The sequence below is a fragment of the Zalophus californianus genome, chromosome 1 (assembly GCF_009762305.2).
Source record: "Zalophus californianus isolate mZalCal1 chromosome 1, mZalCal1.pri.v2, whole genome shotgun sequence".
In the NCBI taxonomy this organism is placed as follows: Eukaryota; Metazoa; Chordata; class Mammalia; order Carnivora; family Otariidae; genus Zalophus; species Zalophus californianus.
Window position 1 is genome coordinate 51,240,614 of NC_045595.1, and position 21,045 is coordinate 51,261,658.

The 21,045-nt window shown below is 45.3% G+C and overlaps 1 protein-coding gene across 1 annotated transcript in view; it reads right to left on the reverse strand.

The window, feature by feature from the left end:
- LHFPL4 (LHFPL tetraspan subfamily member 4) overlaps window positions 1–10,556 on the reverse strand; it is a 29,934-nt gene extending 19,378 nt beyond the window's left edge. Inside the window, exons 1-2 of the mRNA XM_027587865.2 lie at window positions 10,418–10,556; window positions 8,988–9,495 (exon numbers count right to left, since the gene is read on the reverse strand). Coding sequence (XP_027443666.1) covers window positions 8,988–9,393 — 406 coding nt within the window. The 5' untranslated portion in view covers window positions 9,394–9,495; window positions 10,418–10,556. The remainder of the gene's footprint in view (window positions 1–8,987; window positions 9,496–10,417) is intronic.
- Window positions 10,557–21,045: the final 10,489 nt, after the last annotated feature.

Here is a 21,045-nt window from a genome sequence, read left to right on the forward strand (position 1 = left end):
CCCTCTCATGCTCTCTCTCTCTCTCTCTCAAATAAACAAAATCTTTTAAAAAAAAAAAAAAAAGAATGAAGCTGGACCTTCATACACACCTTACCCCACATACAAAAATTAACTCAATGGATCAGACACCTAAATGTAAGAGCTAAAACTATAAACTCCTCGATAAAAACAAAGGGGTAAAATTTTTGTGCCCTTGGGGGCCCCCGGGTGTCTCAGTGAGTTAAGCATTATCCCCACCTCAACCTCAGCTCCCTGCTCAGCCCTGCTCAGTGGGAACTCTGCTTCTCCCTCTCCCTCTGCCCCTCCCCCTGCTCAAGCTCTCCCGCTTTCTCTCTCTCTCTCTCTCTCTCAAATAAATAAATAAATAAATAAATAAAATCTTTTTTAAAAATTTCCTTGTGCCCTTGGATTAGCAAAGGATTCTTAGATATGACAACAAAAGCACAAGCAATACAAGGGAAAAAGAGATAAACTGGATTTTGTACAAATTAAAAACTTTTGTGTTTCAAACAAAACTATCAAGAGAGACAAAAGACAGCCACAGAATGGAAGAAAATATTTGCAAATCATATAACTGATAAGGGACTTGTATCTAAAGTATACAAAGAACTCTTACAACTCAATAATAAAAAGAAAAATAACCCAATTAAAAAAATGAGCAAAGAATCTAAATAGGTATTTCTCCAAAGAAGATATACAAACGGCCAATAAGCACAGGAAAAGACTCTCAACACCATGAATATTAGGGAAACACAAATCAAAACCACAATGAGACACCAGTTCACAGCCAGTAGGATGGCTATAATTTAAAAAGTCAGATAACAAGTGTTGATGAGATATGAAGAAATAGGAACCCTCATACACTGCTCTTGGGAATGTACAATAGTGTTGGCAGTTTCTCAAAACGTTAAATATAGAGTTGCCATTTGAGCTACCAATTCCACTCTTAAGTATCTACCCAAGAGAAACGACCATGTGCATCCACGAAAAAACTTGCACACAAATGTGCATAGCAGCATTATTTATAACGGCCAAAAAGTTTAAACAACCCAAATGTCCATCAACCAATGAATGAATCGACAAAATATCTACATATTGCAACATTATGACCATAAATGGCCACAAAAAGGAATGAAGCACTGACAGGTACTGTGACATGACTGAACCTGGGAAACATTATGCCAAGTGAAAGAAGTTGCAAAGACTGCATATTGGATGATTTCACTTGTTTATTTATTTTTTTAAGCTTTTATTTTTAAGGGGCACCTGGGTGGCTCAGTCGGTTAAGCGTCTGCCTTCGGCTCAGGTCATGATCCCAGTATCCTGGGATAGAGCCCTGCATCGGGCTCCCTGCTCAGCTGGGAATCTGCTTCTCCCTCTCCCTCTGTGATCTCTCTCGTTCTCACTCTCTCTCAAATAAATAAAAACCTTTAAAAAAAATAAAAATTAAAAAAAATATTTTTAAGTAACCTCTATACCCAACATGGAGCTCGAACTCACAACCCTGAGATCAAGAGTTGCATGCTCCACAGACTGAGGCAGCCAGGTGCCCCTGTATGATTTCATTTCTATGAAATGGCCAGAACGAGCTAAGATAGAGAAACAGAAAGTAAATTAGCGGTTCTTAGAGGCTAGGGAAGTTGGGTGGGGGAGCTTTGGGGGGTGAGACCTAAAAGGTATAAGGCTTCTTGAGGTAATGAAAATTTCCTACAATTGGTTGTGGTCCTGGTTGTACAATTCTATGAATATGCTAAAAAACCACTGAATTATATACTTCATTGGATGAACTATATGGCATATGAGTTATACCACAATAAAACCATTACCAAAAAAAAAAAAAAGAAAGAAAGAAAGAAAAAGGAGAGTGGGTAGTGTAGCTTCTTCCTTTCTCTCTCCTTCTCAGATAACTCATTCTGAGGTCTCCTGCCAACGCATGAGAGCACTTAGAAGTGGGTCCTTCAGTCCCAGTCACCCTTAGATGACCACAGCCCCTGCTGGGGTCTTGGTTGTAACTTCAGGAACAACCTTGAACCAGAAATGTCATCTGCGCTGCTCCCAAATTCCTGTGACTCACAGAAGCTGAAAAAATAATGGCCTGTTGCTTTAAGCCACTAAGTTTTGGAGTAATTTCTTATATACCTAATATTTCTTATATACCTAATACCTAATACCTAATATATACCTAACTAATATTCCATTTAAGCAAAAAAAAAAATTGCATTTGCTTGTATACTTCTGAGATTTCTTGGAACAGATATTCAAGACACTGCTGACAATGGTTGCCCTGGAGAACTCTGGGAGGACCACCGGGGAATGGGGACAGGAAGGAAGACTGATGTCGATTGTATACTTTTTTCCCTTTTGAATTTTATATCATGTGCCTGTATTAATTATTCCCCCCAAAAACCTTCAACAAATATATGCTGACAGATGAAGTCCGTAAACTCCCAACCATGGCTCAGAAGCCTCCACGGGCTAGCTTCCCATTCTGAACACTCACCACTCCCTGCCCTAATTGCTGGTAGTCCCCAAAACATAAAACACACCAAGCTATTTCCTATCTTCATGCCTGGGATCATACTGTCTCTTCTGCCTGGCTGCCCTTCTCTTTCCAGCCCATCCTCCAAGACTCAGCTCAAACGCTGAAACTTTTTGGAAGACTTCCCTGGCCATCCTTAACTGCATCCCTTTTGTGCCCCCAGAATACCCTGTGTTTGATTCAGTCATTTCACATGTCGTGCACAGAGGAGTGATGATCTGTTCTTCTTTCCCGCCTCTCCCGTGACCCTATGAGCCGTGTGGCAGCGAGGACTCTTACTCCGGATTCCCAGAGCCCAGCACAGGGCCTGACACAGAGGAGGCTGTCAGTAAAGGGCCGATGTGAGAAAGGAAGGGTGTAGGGAGGGAGGATGGAAAAAAGGAAAGAAGGGACAGTTGCGGGAGGAAGAAAGACAATGGAGCGGGGGAAGAAAGAAATCCCCCCAATGTGCTCAGCGGGTCACGCACATACAATAAAGATGTACTGAATGAATAAACTCCCAAACCAAATCTGAAACAAACCCCCGGAGAAATGGGGAGGAATGTGAATAGCTACTCTAAGCTGCAGTGATCTTGCTGCTCCCAGTCCACAGACCCCTGCTGATGAAGGCACACATCTGGAAGGCCGGAAGGCACTCACCTCCAGATCACCAGCCCAAACCCCACCCCCGCCGCCGCCGCCGCCGCCGCCGCCGCCGCCGCCATCCCTACCTTCGGTCTCCCCCAGCACCTACACCACCTCCCACGTCCTGTTCCCTGCTAGGTCTCCAGCACCTGAGCAGGGCCTGACACGTAGTAGGCGCTAGGTACTGAATGAACTATGGTCAGAATCATCTCCCTTCTGTGCGTAGAAGAGCCTCACTCTGTGATAGGAACTTGCCTCTTCTCTCTGGGACTAGGTTTTTTTTTTTTTTTTCTCTCTGTAAAATGAGGCAGTTAGGCCAGCTAATTGGCAAGACCCTTTTCAGCTGACAGTTTATGACTTCTCAAGAACTTTGATCATCCCAGCAAATCCAAACTCTTCCACCTGAGCAGCAAGAGCTCCTCACAAGCCGCTCTTCACTTAGACTGTGTCACGGGAATGACGTCACCATTGAATGCCCCCTGTCCACTAGGAACCACATTCAGTGCTTTCCACCCATCATTTTCTTTCTTTCTACCACCTGAGGTAAGTACAATAATAATCTCCCTGGGGTGCCTGGCTGGCTCAGCCAGTGGAGCATGGGATTCTTGATCTCAGGGTTGTGAGTTTGAGCCCCACACTGGGTGTAAAGACTCCTTAAAAATAAAATCTTTAGGGGCGCCTGGGTGGCTCAGTCATTAAGCGTCTGCCTTCGGCTCAGGTCATGATCCCAGGGTCCTGGGACCGAGCCCCGCGTCAGGCTCCCTGCTCTGCGGGAAGCCTGCTTCTCCCTCTCCCACTCCCCCTGCTTGTGTTCCCTCTCTCGCTGTGTCTCTCTCTGTCAAATAAATAAAATCTTAAAAAAATAAAATCTCTAAAAATAATAACAATAATCTCTTTTATGATAAGGAAACTGAGACGTAGAGAGGAAAACCCACTTATCCAAGGCCACACAGCTGGGAAGGAGCAGAGAGAGAATTCTAAGTCCTCTAAGTGCTCTTAAACCACTACCCCACACTACACCCCCGGACTCTCAACCAGGCTTCTACCCTGCATCTCTGCTCCAGCCAGCACCCTCCCCTTGGCTAACTTCATCCAGCCCACAGGTAAACACTGAGTACAGAGAGCTGACGGCCGTATCTTGTGATTTGGGCATTCCTCTCCCAGGGTCCGGTTTGGTTGTGAGAGCAGGTACTAGATCCACTCAGACTTGCATTAAGTTTCAGCTTCACCTTTCGCTAGATGTGTGACATTTGGGTAAGTCACTTTAACAGATGAACATGAACTGCTCTAACAAGTATGAAAATGTCTAGCCTCGAAGCCGGTACCTTGTGTGTTCTCACTAAGTGGGAAAGACCAGGTCCGGAGTATCAGAGATACCTAGAGAAGCTGGCCTCTAACTCCAAGAGGCCCCTGGGTTCTCAGCCTCTCCTCTTAACATTTGAGTCTTATGCCAAAAACCTCCTGCCACTGCCCCCCATCCCTAATGCTCCTCCATAAATCCTTCATAAATCCTTGGGCTTTCAAGTCAGACAGAACATGTTACAATACTAGTTCCCCCACTTACCGTCTGTATGACCTTGGACAAATGACTCGTCCCTGAGGCTCAGTGTTCTCTTCTACAAAAGAGTAATAATGGTACCTACTCCATGGGATCGTTGTGAGGATTAAATAATAGAACTTGTGTCAATGTTTAGCACATGGTCGGGCATACAGCGAAGGCTCAGAAAATGTTAACTATTTTTCCTGAATAATAACAGTTGTAGTAGCTTTGAACTGCCTGCTGATGAAAGTCCAAATTCCCAACCCGGTATTCAGAGACTTGTACACTGTAGCCCCATCATTCCTTCCTCCCCTCTCCTCCAACTGCTCCGCTGTGTGGAGGTCACACTCAAGCCACCTGTGGCTTTCTCACCTCCATGTCTCTACCCATGATCTTCCTCTCCATTCAGAATGCTCTCCCACACTTCACACCTGTCTACTTCCTCACCTCCCACTCAAGCCTCACCTCCCAATGAAGGGGCTACCTCCTCAACTGCCCTGGGTTTCCCCAGCACTTACAGCCAGCATATATTAGTGCTCGGACCCTACAGAGTGAGGCTTCTGTCTGCGCCTGTCTTACCAGAGGTCACATTTGATTTCCCTTTTCAGGAACTGACCTTTCTCTACTGTCGGTCCATGTGTGCCAGGGACAGGAATGTGGCTGAAGTCTTAGACAAAGTCACATTGATTAACTAAGAGGTGAATCCTTGGCCAAAGCCTGGGCCAATGAGAATCAGCCCTGGAACTTTTGCTGGAACCACTGACTAACAGATGTTCTTTTCCCACAGGCATTGCTAAGGTAAAATGCTGTAAATTCAGAGCTGCTAGTAGCCTTATTTATCACCTTTAGGAGAGAAGCGAACTTTAAAATGAGCTGACACGGGGCGCCTGGATGGCTCAGTCATTAAGCGTCTGCCTTTGGCTCAGGTCATGATCCCGGGATACTGGGATTGAGCCCCGCATCGGGCTCCCTGCTCTGCAGGAAGCTTGCTTCTCCCTCTCCCACTCCCCCTGCTGTGTTCCCTCTCTCATTGTCTCTCTCTGTCAAATAAACAAATAAAATCTTTTTAAAAATAAATAAATAAATAAAATGAGCTGACACAGAGGAGCCAAGAAATGGAGATAGACATATTCTTAATAGCATTATTTGAGTATCTGGATCCATTCGTGCCTAAAGCAAGATACTCTCTTTTTTTTTTAAGATTTTATTTTTAAGTAATCTCTATACCCAATGTGGGGCTCAAACGCACAACCCTGAGATCAGAAGTCCCATGCTCCACTGACTGAGCCAGCCAGTCACTCCTGAAGCAAGATACTCTTCCACTTTTAAGTTATGTGAGCCAAAAACCCCACCATCCCTATTTTATTTAATTTTTACTTATTTAAGCCATTTGAGTTGGATTTCTGTCACTTGCCACTGAAAGAATGCTGACCACTATAGTGATCCAACTGGATGGTAAGCTTCCTGAGAGTGGGGATCATGCTGTATAGACCTAAATCCTCTGGGGCCAGGATGATCTTGGTATATTATAGCACCTAGCAGGGATGATCACAGAGCAGGTAAAGAATAACTGGAGGAATAAGCACCTCTGAATTTTCCCAATAGTCCAGGGCTCCACACTTAGAAGAGTCTAAAATACCTGAGGGGCCCCTGGTGGCTCAGTTGGTTAAGCGACTGCCTTCGTTCGGCTCAGGTCATGATCCCAGGGTCCTGGGATCGAGCCCCACATCAGGCTCCCTGCTCAGCGGGAAGCCTGCTTCTCCCTCTCCCACTCCCCCTGCTTGTGTTCCCTCGTTCACTGTCTCTCTCTCCCTCTCTGTCAATTAAATAAATAAATAAAATCTTTAAAAAAATAAAAAAAAGAAGTCTAAAATACTTGAATGCAAGTTTACATGAATGAGGATTCTAATTCTTACCTGATATAAACAAGGCCCTTTGCTGCCCTGCAGTTCCTCTGAGAATGATTTCTTACTTTCTGAACAGAACCGTCTTGGTAAAAGAGCTGCTTTAGGAGACACACCGGGCTGAAAGAGATACTTTGAATCCACTAATGTAACTGATTAGTCTTCCACTATAAGGATGACAAAACTGAGATTTAAGCTAAAAACAATTGTTTAATACTGCAGGGTGAATCACCCAGGCAGAGTCAGCCAAGCAAGACCCTATCCCATGACTCGCAGTCCAGTGCTCTAGCTCCTGTCCTGATGTCACTTCATTAAACAAAGCGAATTGGTCACTTACCCAGAGAACTCAGAAATCTCTAAGCAAAACAGAATAAACTGCTCAACTCTGCTAACTGGCCTCCTCAGCCCTCAGGTGTGGGACAGCAACACCAGGGAAAGAGCACGGGGCCAGGAGTTGAGACCTAGTTTACTCCCCTCCTGGCGATGAGACTTTGGGTAAGACCTTTTCTCTAGTCTCGGTCTCCTCTCTCTCAAATGAGGGGAGGGGAAAGGTGGGATTTGAAGGAGCTGATCTCTATGATCCCTGAAATTCTGTGATTACATGGGGTTACCGGACACTCCATCAAATCCCGAAGATTAAACCCACATAAATTACAGGGAATTGGGAACTGGAAGGCCAAGAGGGCAGCAACCCCTCTGCAGACTCCAAATTAAGGGTGAGGAATTGAGGATTCCAGACAAGCATATATTCTCTCCAGCTTGCCTTTGGAGGAAGAATAGAATGGAAATACATAAAATGACCTTCTGTGTACCACGGAGAAATATGGAGACATACCCCGCACACACTACAATTCTCCTTTCTCACCTTCAAAGATCCTAGAAGACCTACATCTAAGTAGATGGAGTGAGATCTATTTGAAACAAGCTCATTAGAATGTCCTCATCTGAATTAACACTGCTTTCTTCAAAGTAGTCCTTCTGAGAGTTTGGGAAATTCTTCCAAGGGGACAGTAATTTCTCCCTGTATTTGTAAAAGTCCTCTTGGGGAAGCAAACCAGCCTCATGATTTTGCTCTCATACCTTGGCTTTCATCCCAAGTGACAATTCTCAATTTGATCACTACCGTATTTTCTACAGTTGGCCCTAAGCGACTTCCAGCCATTTCCAAAAATCATATTCTTCCTTTAAAAGATGGAGGTTCCCCTCAATGATGATATTCAAGAAAACACACCCCACACTCCAAAAACAATTTCCTACAATGTTTTGAGCAGTGTAATCATCAGCAAGTGATAACACCTCCTGCAGAGTCTCTTTTGAAGAGGCCCATACTTGTTGAATGCCCTGAGGTGCTTATTTTGAAAGACCATCTCTACTGTATGATCATCACATTTTCCCTACTCTTTCTCATTCCTGGAGGGCTCCAAACTTTTCCTAACCTCACCAGCCCTCCTCCCCCATTGCTGCTATATCTTGACCTCACTTTCCCCAGCCCAACTCTTTCCTGCCTGCAATTAGGCAAACGCCCAAGTTGCTGAATCTTCAAAATCTGCCTTCGATCAAAAGGTGGGTGGGGGTGGGGACTCTAATGGATCCTGGAATACAGTCTCAGCAGTTCCTATTCCCAAAAGTCCTTTCTCTGGTTCTTAGGGCAAGATGTCTGTCCTAGCTAAACATTTCAAAGGGTCCCAGGGATTTATTCCCATTGAGCATAGCACCAGAACCCTTCCTGCATTGGGTGGGGGTGGCAGGTGGAGACTTGCCCTCCCAAGACCCTCATGCTGTCAACCACCCACATTTCAAACACTGGATAGACACTATACACATGCATATCTTCCTACATTCCTTTATCTTAATACAGACCTTCAAAGTTTACAAAGTTTACTCTTTCATTTGTTCCTGGGATCTTCTCCATTGTTTTACAGATGTGGAAGCCTAGCCTCAGAGAAGTAAAGTGAAACACCCAAGTTGATAATGTCAGCAAGATAAAGGTCAAAGTCAGATCTTCTGATTCCCCCAACTCATCCTCTTTTTTGATACAATAGAAATTGCTTACTCCTAGAGTAACTCCTCATTCAGATAATTATTTCCCCCAAGACAGCCAAAAGAGACTCTCAGAGACCCTCAGACACTCTAACATAACGCTAACCCATCAATAAATGCAGTCTGCCCATATCCAAGCACACAAACTCAAAGACCCAGTCCTAAGGCTCTGCCTCCTGCCCCAAGGTGTCTCTCTCTCATAAATCCCTTCCCCAGTGGCTGCTGAGGGACACGGAGGAGGTGTGTCTTTAGACAGAGGAGCAGAATCTCTCTGACCCCTCAAGAGGGGGCCCCGTCTTCGGCGCTTGTTCTGGGGGTCCTGCCCCCACCCCTCCCCTACCTGCCAAAAGCTGCATCCAGGCGCAGATCTTGTAGACCGTGGCCGTGTTGCAGAAGAAGAAAAGCGCAAAGCAGGTGATACAGCCGAGGATCAGCACCATGGAGAGCAGCACGAAGAAGGCGGCTGCCTTGAAGGCGCCGGACGGGATGGTGCTGAAGTCGGTGAACGAGCCTCGGCAGGTGAGCTCGCGGCCCGCCAGCCCGCTGCCCACACAGTAGTGGAAGAGGCCGAAGTAGCCAGGCTTGGGGGTGCTCACGCTGTCGCCCACCCAGTAGGGCTGGATGAAGACCACCACGTTGATGATGGCGAAGCAGATGGTGAAGATGGCCCATAGCACACCGATGGCCCGCGAGTTCCGCATGTAGTGCTCGTGGTAGAGCTTGGAGGCCTCCTGCGAGGGCAGCATGGTGCCCGGGGGCGGGGCCGGCGGCGGCGACGGCGGCTGGCGGGGGCCGCCGGCCCGGGACCGACCGCCGGGCTGCCGGGCTGCCGGGCTGACAGGCGGGAGCTGGGGACGCACGCGAGAAGCGGCCCTGAGCCAAGGAACTCTCGAGGGCGGGGCCTGGGGCGGAGCTGGGGGGACCTAGGGGGTAGTATGGAGGAGGCAGGAGGGGGTCCTGAGTGTTGGGGCGGTGTCTGGGGGGAGTAAAGATCTCCAACTGGGGGCCTAGGAAAAGGACATGTGAAAGTTGGGGGGGCTGGGATGAGGGGGATGGGGTGTGGATATGGGAGTTGGAAGTGGGGGCTGGCTAGAAAGTGGTCATGGGGGTGTTGGCGAGGGGGTTTGGGGGCTAGAACTGGGGGAGTAGGAAGGAACCATGGGGAGATGGAATGGAGGCTGAGGACCGGTATTGGGGGATTAGCAGAGGGGCAGTATATAGGGAGCTTGGAAAGGAAATTGGGTATTAGGGGTAAAAGGAGATTTGTTATTGGGCGTCTAGAAAGGCGCTGTGGAGAGGGGGGCTGGTGCTTCTATATGAGGGGATACGAAGGGGATATGAGGGGCTGGTACTGGGGGACTGGGAAGGTGATATGGGGGCTGGGACAGGGAGGGCGAAGTGGAGGAAATCAAGATGAGGCTAGTGGGGAGTCGAGGGCTGGGACTGCAGGGTCTGAACACAGGACGGGGGTCTGGGGGGTCCCACAGAAGACAGGACTGGATGTAGGCTGAGGGAAGCCTAGGATTGGCGGGCCAGGGCTGAGGAGAGAGGTTTTCCAGGCCAAGGGTACGAGGGACTGGGGCCGGCAGGCAGCCCGGGCCTCGAGGGCCGGACTGTAGGCAGGGTTTATCCCCGGAGCTCTGGGGAGCGGCCCGGCGGGGGTAAGGCCGGGAGTAGGGCCAGGGGTGGGGGTGGGGGGCGGCTGCCCCGCGCCCAGGCCGGACGCGCGCGCAGACTGCGGCCGCGGGGACGGGGTGCGGGGAGACCAACCTGGGCCCGGTCCAGAGCAGTGGGTCCGGGACTGGCACGGCCTAGGCGCCCCGGCTCGGCGCTCCCAGCAGCTGCTGCCTCGGCCCAGGAGGCGGCCTCGGCGCGGCCTCCATCTTGCTCGGGTTCTCCCCGGGGCGCGCTCCCGCGCCGAGGCGCGCGCTCTCGTGCACCGGCGCGGATCGTCGGAGGCGCGCTCCCGCCGCGGGCGTGCGGGGCGGGGCGGAACGGGGGAGGGGCGCTCCAGGTTCTGGTAGTCTGGGGAAGGAGTGGGCACGGTCCCAGGGGTCCCCCAGCCCGAGCAATAAGCCCCTTACACAATAGGGCCCTCTGACGGGGGACACCCTTCTTCCAGCCTGAGCTGCGGGGTTTGTGGGTCCCCGCAGAGCCCATGGGAATGGGGGAGGGACCAAACGGAGTATTATTTGATAAGGTTTGAACTGATCTTTTGCTTCCAAATTACCTTCCCTACAGCCTAACACAGTGCCTCAGGTTGCACCATTACGCTTCCAGCCCTTTGGGTCTTGGAGGCGTTGAAGGTTCCCAGAGTCTCCTTGGAAACTGCCAACACCCCTGGGAGAGGGAACCCTCTAAACTGTTAGCATCCCACGCCAGCGATAGGGATTCGTTGGCCACCAGCGGAAGGAGCTGGGCCTGGAGAACAAGACCCAGGGTGAGTATGCGGGACAAGAGGGAAGGAGGCTGGGAACATGCTGGTCTCCCTCCCTACACTCTCCGGAGTGCCTGGCACGAAGTGAGCACATGATTAAGATGTGTTAAAGAACAAAGCGTCCAAGTCCAGGCTCAAGGTCAGGCCCAAGAACACCCTGGGGGCACTCCAAGGGAGCCAGTGTGGGTCATTTCTTTCCCCGAAGGGGAGTAACTTTTGACTTAGGATCAGCCAACATGGTCAGGGTTGGCATCCAGACAAACTGACTACTATTTACTACCTCTGTGACCTTGCACTGGGGCTCTCTGAACCTTTGTTTCCCCATCTGCAAAGTGAGCAGATTAAGCCCCATTTCACAGGCACGTGGAGGCAACGAGTAGGGTTGAAACATAATCTGTTAGTAGGTTCCAAATACTGAATTCTACACAGGGGCCAGTCTGATGAAATTTGCATCTATCTTCAGAAAAAAATAATCATATAAGGTTGCCAAATGTCTTTTCCGAGGGGGAGAGGCACTGTTCTTTTTTTTCCTGAGATTGTATACTTCCTGATTTCTTAGTGTAAGAATTCGTTTTTAAAGAAGTGTTGATGATAGTTAATTTTTTCTTTAGTTAAGTTTGTTTGATGATAGGTTTTGTGTTGTTTTTTTTTTTAACGTCCTCGTTTGGGCACAATAAAACATAGGCAGTGTTATTTCCATCCCAAATTTTATTTTATTTTATTTTATTTTTTAGTAAAAAGACTTTATTAAGAAGGCCTTGAGGTCAAAAAATAAAACTCTTGATACAATTTTCTGAACCCTTAAGTCAGCTCAGCAAGTATATAATCAGTAATTTTGCTGTGTAAGATTAAATGTCCATTTTTATTTAAAATAAAATGTATTTTAGTTCTTTGGATTTATCCCATAAAGCACATATTTCCCTATAAATTCCCTTCCTTGATGTGGCCTCTTCTCTCCCTCTAGTTGTGGAGTTTGTTCTCAGTCCTCAGGTTGACTTCTTGGGTACTCAGAATGATTTGATAGTTACCTAGTTTTGTTTGAAGGACAAGCCAAGGTTCTTCCTACTATGCAGCCATCTCTCCATCTCAAATTTTAAAACAAAATTATAAGGCTCATGAAATGGGCTCCACATTTGGGCAACTCAGACCCATGTGAAGTCATCTCATCTGAGTACAGAGCGCTCAATAAATTTGGTTTCCCCTTCCATTGGCTCCTTGCAGGGGGCATCCTGGCTGTTTCCTGAGAATGCTAAGATCCTAGAATCAAGGGGCTACACCTCTTCACCCCTTAGCCGTTGGAGAACAGAGGCCAAAGAGGGGACTGACTTGAACAAAAAGATGGATTGATCCTGCCAATTAGACTAATCCACCTAATTCATTTGTGCATTCGTGCACTAAATAAAGTCTCCTGTAATGTGCCAGCACAGCACTATGCTAGAGCTGGGATGAGATGGTGGGTAAAACAGATGTGGTTCCTCTCCTCCTGGAGCTCACAACTTTATGGGGTCCTGGGAGGAGGGATCAGGGAAGGGGTCATCCTCAAAGTCTCCTTCTGTGGATGCTCCTGGTTTGGGTACTATTCTGAACATAAGTTACTGGAGCCAGAAGCTCCATCTTTTCTCCTTACTCTGCCATGAATTATCACTTTTTTTTTTTTTTTTTATTCTGCTCTGCCAAACCAGGCAGTCCAGGGGAAAAAAAAAAAACAAACACAGAAGTCCACTTACCACTCTCTTAAGGGAAGAACTGGGATTCTTGCAAAGTTAGGTCCTTAGTTCATCACTGGTTGCTCTATTCTAGCTCTGCAGAGCAAGGCCACCCTGTAGAGATCTGCCCACCACCCATACCACCTCTGACATTGGTACTTCTTTCCCCCTCACTCAGTCCGTGTGTTTGGTGAGATTCACCCCACCACCACCATTATACTCTTCCCCAGAGTGGAGCAAATGATCAGGCCTGGACAATGAGAATACTCCATTGTTCTAAACACAATGATTGGTTCAGGGGTGGGCCCGTGAACCAACCCAAATAGTTGAGATTGATAACTAGGTCATTTGTCAAGTTTTCAAGAAAGAGGTGTTGTCTCTCTGTTGAGTTTGTTGAGCTGAAGGAATGGTAAGCTTCAGCTACTGGGGGCCATCTTTGACACCCTAAGCAGAGAATTTGTCTAAGAATAATGTGAACACATAGGAAAGTAAGAAAAGGAGAGCTAGTTCTGATGACATAGTTTGAACACCTGGAGCCATCCATGCCTGAAGACCTGCTTCTGGATTGTTCTGTTTGGTGAGCCAATACCTTCAGGTTTTGCTTAAGCCAGTTTGAGTTGGGGTTTTGTTGCTTCCAATCAAAATAGTCCTAAATAACTTAACTACATCTCCCAAAAGAGAGCAGGGCTAGTTTAATGTATTGTTTATATTGTAGAAGAATGCCTGAATAGGTGAGCTACTCCTGCCATGATGGATATAAAAGCCAGAATTTGAGGCCCATCTCTGACACTGGACGATAATGCTACTCCTCAGAGCCTTATTTTCTTCCTTTGTAAAACAGAGAAAAATATACTTCCTACCTACAGATGTTGTGAGAATTAAAAGAGATAATGGATGGAAAGGAGCTTTGTAAACCGAACATGGCTTTATAAATGTGATTGTCATTAAATTTTAATAAGTGGCTTGCCCAAGGATTAGAAATAGCAGCAGTATTGGAAAAGCACTTGCTGAGCTGTGAGTAGGTGGCACAGAATGTCTCCTTGTTTTAAAAACTAACCTTGGAGCAGCTACAGAAAGAAAGATTGAAAACGCTCTACAGAAAGAATTTCTCTTTGACCCCGGGGAGGGGCCAGGCTAGAATGGAACAGTTGTGGGAACAAAATGGGGACTATAGACCATAAGGCAAGGATGATGCTGGACTGAGCACCTGGATGAGAAGAGAAGCCCCCAGGGCACTTCCAGCCACTATCCCACTGAAAAAAGGTAACTTGCTGATTACCCTTATGCCCAAATTTAGTGTTCAATTACGTCAAATGTTTGATAAGCTCTTACAACATTCTAGGTCTCCTGATCTTTGCTTTATATGTATTATCTCATTCAGTCTTCATAATAGCCCTGTGAGATAGTGTTATGAGCTGAACCGTATACTCCTCTCCCCAAAAATTCATATGTTGAAGTCCTAACCTCCAGTACCTCAGATTGTGACTGTATTTGGAGACAGAGACTTTTTTTTTTAGATATTTCGATGGCTATCATTATTATTATTGTATTTATTTCTTTTTTAGAGAAAGAGAGAGAGAGCAAGCATGCATGTGGCAGGGGAGAAAGGGAGACAGAGAATCTTTTTTTTTCTGAGACAGAGACTTTATTTTTTTAAGATTTTATTTTTTTATTTGAGAGAGAGAGCAAGCACCAGCGGGAGTGGGGGAAGTAGAAGCAGACTGTCCACTGAGCAGGGAGCCTGACACGGGCTCCATCCCAGGACCCCGGGATCATGACCTGAGCCAAAGGCAGATGCTTAACCGACTGAGCCACCCAGATGCCTAGAGACAGAGACTTTAAAGAGGTGATGAAGGAGGGGCGCCTGGTTGGCTCAGTCAGTTGGAGGAGCATGCAACTCTTGATCTCAGGGTTATAAGTTCAAGCCCCACGTTGGGTGTAGAAATTACTTAAGAATAAAAAAAAAAAATCTTTGAAGAGGTGATGAAGGTAAAATGAGGTCATATGGGCGGACCATAATCTAGTATCCCTGGTGTCCTTACAAGAAGAGGAAATTAGGACACAGACAGCACAGAGACCGTAGGATGACTGTGGAGGACACAGCAAGAAAGCTGCCATATACAAGCCAAAGAGAGAGGCCTCAGAAGAAACCAGACTTTCTGACGTCTTGATCTTGGACATCTAGCCACCAGGACTGTGTGAAACTTAATTTGTTTATTTAAGCCACTCAGTCTGTAATGGCAGCCCTTACAAACTAATACAGGTAAGTACTATTATATGCCCATTTTACAGAGGGGAACACTGAAGTTGAGTAACTTGCCCAAAGTCACACCTCTAGCAATTAGGAGAGCTGGGATTTAGCCTCAGGAGTCCTGCTCCAGAGCCCATATTCTTAATTAGTTTCCTCATCTCTAAAATGGGGATGATGATGATAGTAGTATCTCCCTCTGGGAGTTTTCAGGAATGTTGAATGAGATATTGTGCACAAAAAGTGCTGAGCACTTGCAAAACATTTCAAAAGCTATCTGCCCTTATTATTGCATAGCTAAAAAGTGGGAGTTCCTGGGACTAGCTTGGTCAATACTAGTGCATTTGACCCTTGCATTGATCTATCCACATTGAGCTCAAGCCCCATGTTGCACATAGAGTTTACTTTAAAAATGAAATCTTTAGAAACAAATGCAGTTGGGGAGAAATGTGGTGTAAATTACCCTTTAAAAATCCCTTAATTGTCCATGAAGTACTATAAGCAAGTTTTCATGTATACCACCCCAACCTGTAGTTCTTAGGTACTAAAAGTTTCAAAAAACTGAGATAGACTGAAGAAAAGGGGAAAAAAAAGTCCATTTTCAGATGTGGAGACATTCAAACCATTCTGCCTTTAATATATTATTAATCCTTTAAAAATGAGCGATACGTGGAAAACTGTAAAGAATTCATACTTACTTATAGAATTTACTCTTATCTATAAAGTCTCTAGAACATTACCAGACAAAATAGGTTAATTTATGCTTGTGAGGATTAAAATAAATAGTATAGTCACCTCTTCAGGAATCAATCCTTAAATGTGTGTATAAAGCTTAAGGGAACCAGGGGTGCCTGGTTGGCTCAGTCAGGCTGGCATGTGACTCTTGATTTCAGTGGCACGTTGGGTATAGAGCTCACTTAAAAAAGAAAAGAAAAGCTAAAATGGAAAATCTATGGGGTTTGTCTGTCTGTTCAGCATTCCCTTTTTCTTTCTTCTGATAATAGTATTCAACTTCTTTTAAGAAACTTCCTCTTCTCCCCTCTCTAGGCAGAAGTAGATATGGGTCCCAGGCGAGCCAATTATACTGTCTGTCTTAGCTCAGACTGGTAATACAAGATACCATAGACTGCGTGGCTTCAACATGAAACATTTCTTTCTCAGCTTTGGAAGATGGAGATCAGGGTGCTAGTGTAGTCGGGTTCTGGTGAGGACTCTTCGTGATTTACAGATAGCCACTATCTTTCTGTTTCCACATATAGCAGAAAGAAAAAGAGCTGTCGTCTCTTTTTAGAAGGATACTAATCCTACCACAAGGGCTCCACACTCATGACCTCATCTAAACGTAATTACCTCCCAAAGACCCCACCTCCTAATACCATCACATTGGAGGTTAAGGTCTCAAGATATTGGGCGGGGCACAAACATGTAGTCCATAATACTGCCCCACCCACCAAGCTTTAATGATTTTGCCTCCGGATGGGCAACTGAACCCATCCTGGTCAAAGATATTCCCTGGGGAAATAGAGGTGGGGGTGGGGCAGAGAGACAGAAAAAAAGACATTCAATTCTCCATCCCTTGGATCATATGCTGTAAAGATGCTACCTTTAGGTTGTAGGTGGTCACATTCACCATCCCACTGGGGAGCCTGAGGAAAGTAAGGCAAATATATGCTCATATGGGTTGAAAGATGGAGAGATTCTTTTTTTCTTTCTTTGTTTGTTTTTTTTTTAAGGATTTTATTTTATTTATTTATTATTTTTTTTTTTTTTAGGATTTTATTTTTAAGCAATCTCCATACCCAAGGTGGGGTTTGAACTCACAACCCCAAGACCAAAAGATGTATGCTCCACCAAACTGAGCCAGCCAGGTACCCCTGAAAGGTGGAGAGATTCTTTTTTTTTTTTTAAGATTTTATTTATTTATTTATTTTAATTTTTTTTAAAGATTTTATTTATTTATTTAATTGACAGAGAGAGAGAGAGACAACGAGAAAGGGAACACAAGCAGGGGGAGGGTCAGAGGGAGAAGCAGGCTTCCTGCAGAGCAGGGAGCCCGATGCGGGGCTCGATCCCAGGACCCTGAGATCATGACCTGAGCTGAAGGCAGTCGCTTAACCAACTGAGCCACCCAGGTGCCCCAAGATTTTATTTATTAATTCAGAAAACACAGAGAGAGACAGGCAGAGGGAGAAGCAGGCTCCCCGCTGAGGAGGGAGCCTGATGCAAGACTCGATCTCAGGACTCTGGGATCATGACCTGAGCCGAAGGCAGATGCTTAACAACTGAGCCACCCAGGTGCCCAGGTGGAGAGATTCTTAATACTGTTTGAAACCCTACAGTTGAAGTTATACCTGTCTTTACATGGTTCTTTCAAATCCCCCCCCTTTTTTAGTTTTTTTTTTTTAAGATTTTATTTATTCATTTGAGAGAGAGAGAGACAGAGGGAGAGGGAGAAGCAGGTTCCCTGCTGAGCTGGGAGCCCGACATGGGGCTCAATCCCAGGACCTGGAGATCATGACCTGAGCTGAAGACAGAGGCTTAACCATCTGAGCCACCCAGGTGCCCCAAATCCCCCCTTTTTTTGTTTACAAGGGTTTGAATTAGCTTTCTCTCCAACGTTCCTTCCTGCAAGAATCCTAATAAAAACCATACCTTGGGGCACCTGGGTGGCTCAGTTGGTTAAGCTTTTGACTCTTGATTTTGGCTCAGGTCATAATCTCAGGGTGGTAAGATCAAGTCCTGCATCAGGCTCTTTGCTTAGTGCTGAGTCTGCTTGAGATTCTTTTCCTCTCCCTCTGCCCCTACCCCTGCTTGTACTCTCCCTACCTCTCTAAAATAAATAAATAAAATATTTTTTAAAAAACATATCTTTCTCTTCCTCCCTCAATCTCACACATTATCTCTTGCTTTTGGCATGATTAGTCATTCATTCCTTCAACCATTCAGCCAATAAATGACAGTGGCATCTCATTTAATAGGCCCTGTGCCAGGCAATGGGAACACAAAGATGAAGACCCATCCCTTCCCTTGAGGAGCTCACTGCCTAGAGGAGGAACAAGGGAACAGATGGGGTATAGGGCACCTGGGTGGCTCAGTTGGTTAAGCGACTGCCTTTAGCTCAGGTCATGATCCTGGAGTCCCGGGATCGAGTCCCGCATCGGGCTCCCTGCTCAGCAGGGAGTCTGCTTCTCCCTCTGACCCTCCCCCCTCTCACGCTCTATCTCACTCTCTCTCAAATAAAAATCTTAAAAAAAAAAAAGATTCTCTCGGAACAGATGGGGTATAATTAGTATGACAGAGGGTGTCTCAGATTTTGAGGACCGTGTGAAGGGGCTCACTGGACAGTGATCTTGAGTGAGTCTCCTAAACTTTCTGAATCTCAGTTGCTTCATCTATAAAGAGGCCATCATAAAAAATACTATTTCACAGATGATTAAAAAATAGTGTGCTTTAAAAAAATAATAATGTGCTTTATACTTGAAGCAAACTAAAAATGTGAAGAATTTTCATATAATAACAAGAAGCCTGAATAACTGTACCATACCTTTCCTTGTAAGCGTCTGTACTATTCAGAACTCTTGGGTTGCAAATGACAGAGACCCAACAAAAACTCACATAAGCAGGAATAGGTTTCAGCAGAATCCAGCTGCTCACATGGTAGGGTTAGCAATCAGTCTCTCCCCTGCTTTTCTGTCCATGCTTGGCTCCATGCCCTGGCAAGATCTTCCCAAGGGATGGCAAGATGGTTTTGCTAGTTTTGTTACATATATGTATTTGGTCTGTGTGATACTCATATTTTGAAATTTGTGGAAAATCCCTTTGAGGCCTAGTACATGGTCAATTTTCATAAATGTTCTCTGTGTGCTTGCAAAGAATGTGCATTCTTGATTAATGGGAGAAAATTTTCTGTATGTTTATTAGCTACAGCCCATTAATTGTCTGGTTCACATTTTATAGATCATTACTAATTTTTCTTGTAAGAAAAGTATATTAAAAATCTCCCATTATGACTGACTGTGAAAGGACATGAAAGAACTTTATGGAATGATGGTAACATTCTATATCTTGCTGGGAATTTAGGTTACACAGGTGTATGCATTTGTCAAAACTCAGCAAATGTACACTAAAGATTTGTGCATTTTATGGCATGCAAAATTTATTCCAAAAGAAAAACTTGCAACTAGTCAACTTTAGTTAATGAAGTCTTTAAGGGAAGGGAAACTGACTGCAACTGACTTTGGAATACATAAAAAATAAAATGAGTTAATTCATGGATAGAAAGACAGAGAGATGGATAATTACATGTAAAAGTCAATAGAGAGTAAAATGTTATTAGTGGAATTTAGCATGCCTTGTTTTATTGTACTTTGCTTTATGGCACTTTGCAGATACTATATTTTTTTACAAACTGAAAATTTGTGGCAACCCTGTTTTGAACAACTCTATTGGCACCATTTTTCCAGCAGCATTTGCCTGCTTCATGTGTCTATGTCATATTTTGGTAATTCGCACAATATTTCAAACTTTTTCATTATTATATTTGTTATGGTGATCTGTGATCAGTGATCTTTGATGTTACAACTGTAATTGTTTTAGGGCTCCATGAACCAAGAACATATAAAACAATAAACTTAATCAATAAATGTTGTATGTGTTTTGATTGCTTCAACAACTGGCCATTCCCCATCTCTCTCCCTCTACTCAGGCCTCCCTGTTCCCTGAGACACAATATTGAAATTAGGCCAATTAATAATCCTACAATGGCTTCCAAGTGTTCAAGTGAAAGGAAGAGTCACACATCTCACTTTAAATCAAAAGCTAGAAATGATTCAGCTTAGTGAGGAAGGCATGTTGAAAGCCAAGGCAGGCCAAAAGCTAGGCCTTTTGTGCAAACAGTTAGCCAAGTTGTGGATGCAAAGGAAAAGTTCTTGAAGGAAAGTCCTACTCCAGTGAACACATGAATGGTAAGAAAGTGAAACAGTCTTATCATGAAGAAATCTTTAGTGGTCTGCATAGGATATCAAAGCAGCCACAACATTCTTTAAATCAAAGCCTAATCCAGAACAAGGCCCTAACTCTCTTCAATTCTGTGAAGACTGAAAGAGGTGAGCAAGCTGCAGAAGAGAAGTGTGAAGCTAGCAGAGGTGGTTCATGAGGGTGAAGGAAAGAAGCCCTCTCCATAAAAGAGCAAGGTGAGGGCGCCTGGGTGGCTCAGTTGGTTAAGCGACTGCCTTCAGCTCAGGTCATGATCCTGGAGTCCCGGAATCGAGTCCCACATCGGGCTCCCTGCTCAGCGGGGAGTCTGCTTCTCCCTCTGACCCTCTTCCCTCTCATGCTCTCTATCTCTCATTCTCTCTCTCTCTCAAATAAATAAATAAAATCTTAAAAAAAAAAAAAGAGCAAGGTGAAGCAGCAATTGCTGATACAGAAGCTGCAGCAAGTCATCCAGGAGATCTAGCTAAGATCATTAATGAAGGTGGCTACACTGAACAACAGATTTTCAATGTATATGTAACAGCCTTATATTAAAAGAAGATGCCAGGATGCCTGGGTGGCTCAGTCGTTAAACGTCTGCCTTGGGCTCAGATCATGATCCCAGGGTCCTGGGATCGAGCCCCGCATCGGGCCCTGCTCCACGGGAAGCCTTCTTCTCCCTCTCCCACTCCCCCTGCTTGTGTTCCCTCTCTCGCTGTGTCTCTCTCTGTCAAATAAATAAAAATCTTAAAAAAAAAAAAAAAGAAGATGCCATCTAAGATTTCATAGCTAAAGAGAAGTCAATGCCCGGCTTCAAGGCTTCAAAGGACAGGCTGGCTCTCTTGTTAGGAGCTAATGCACATTGTGACTTGAAGTTGAAGCCAGCGCTCTTTTACCATTATGAAAATCCTAGGTGCCTTAAGGATTATGCTAAATCTACTGTGCCTGTGATCTATAAATGGAAGAACAAAGCCCGGATGACAACACATCTGTTTATAACATGGTCTACTGAATGTTTTAAGCCTACTGTTGA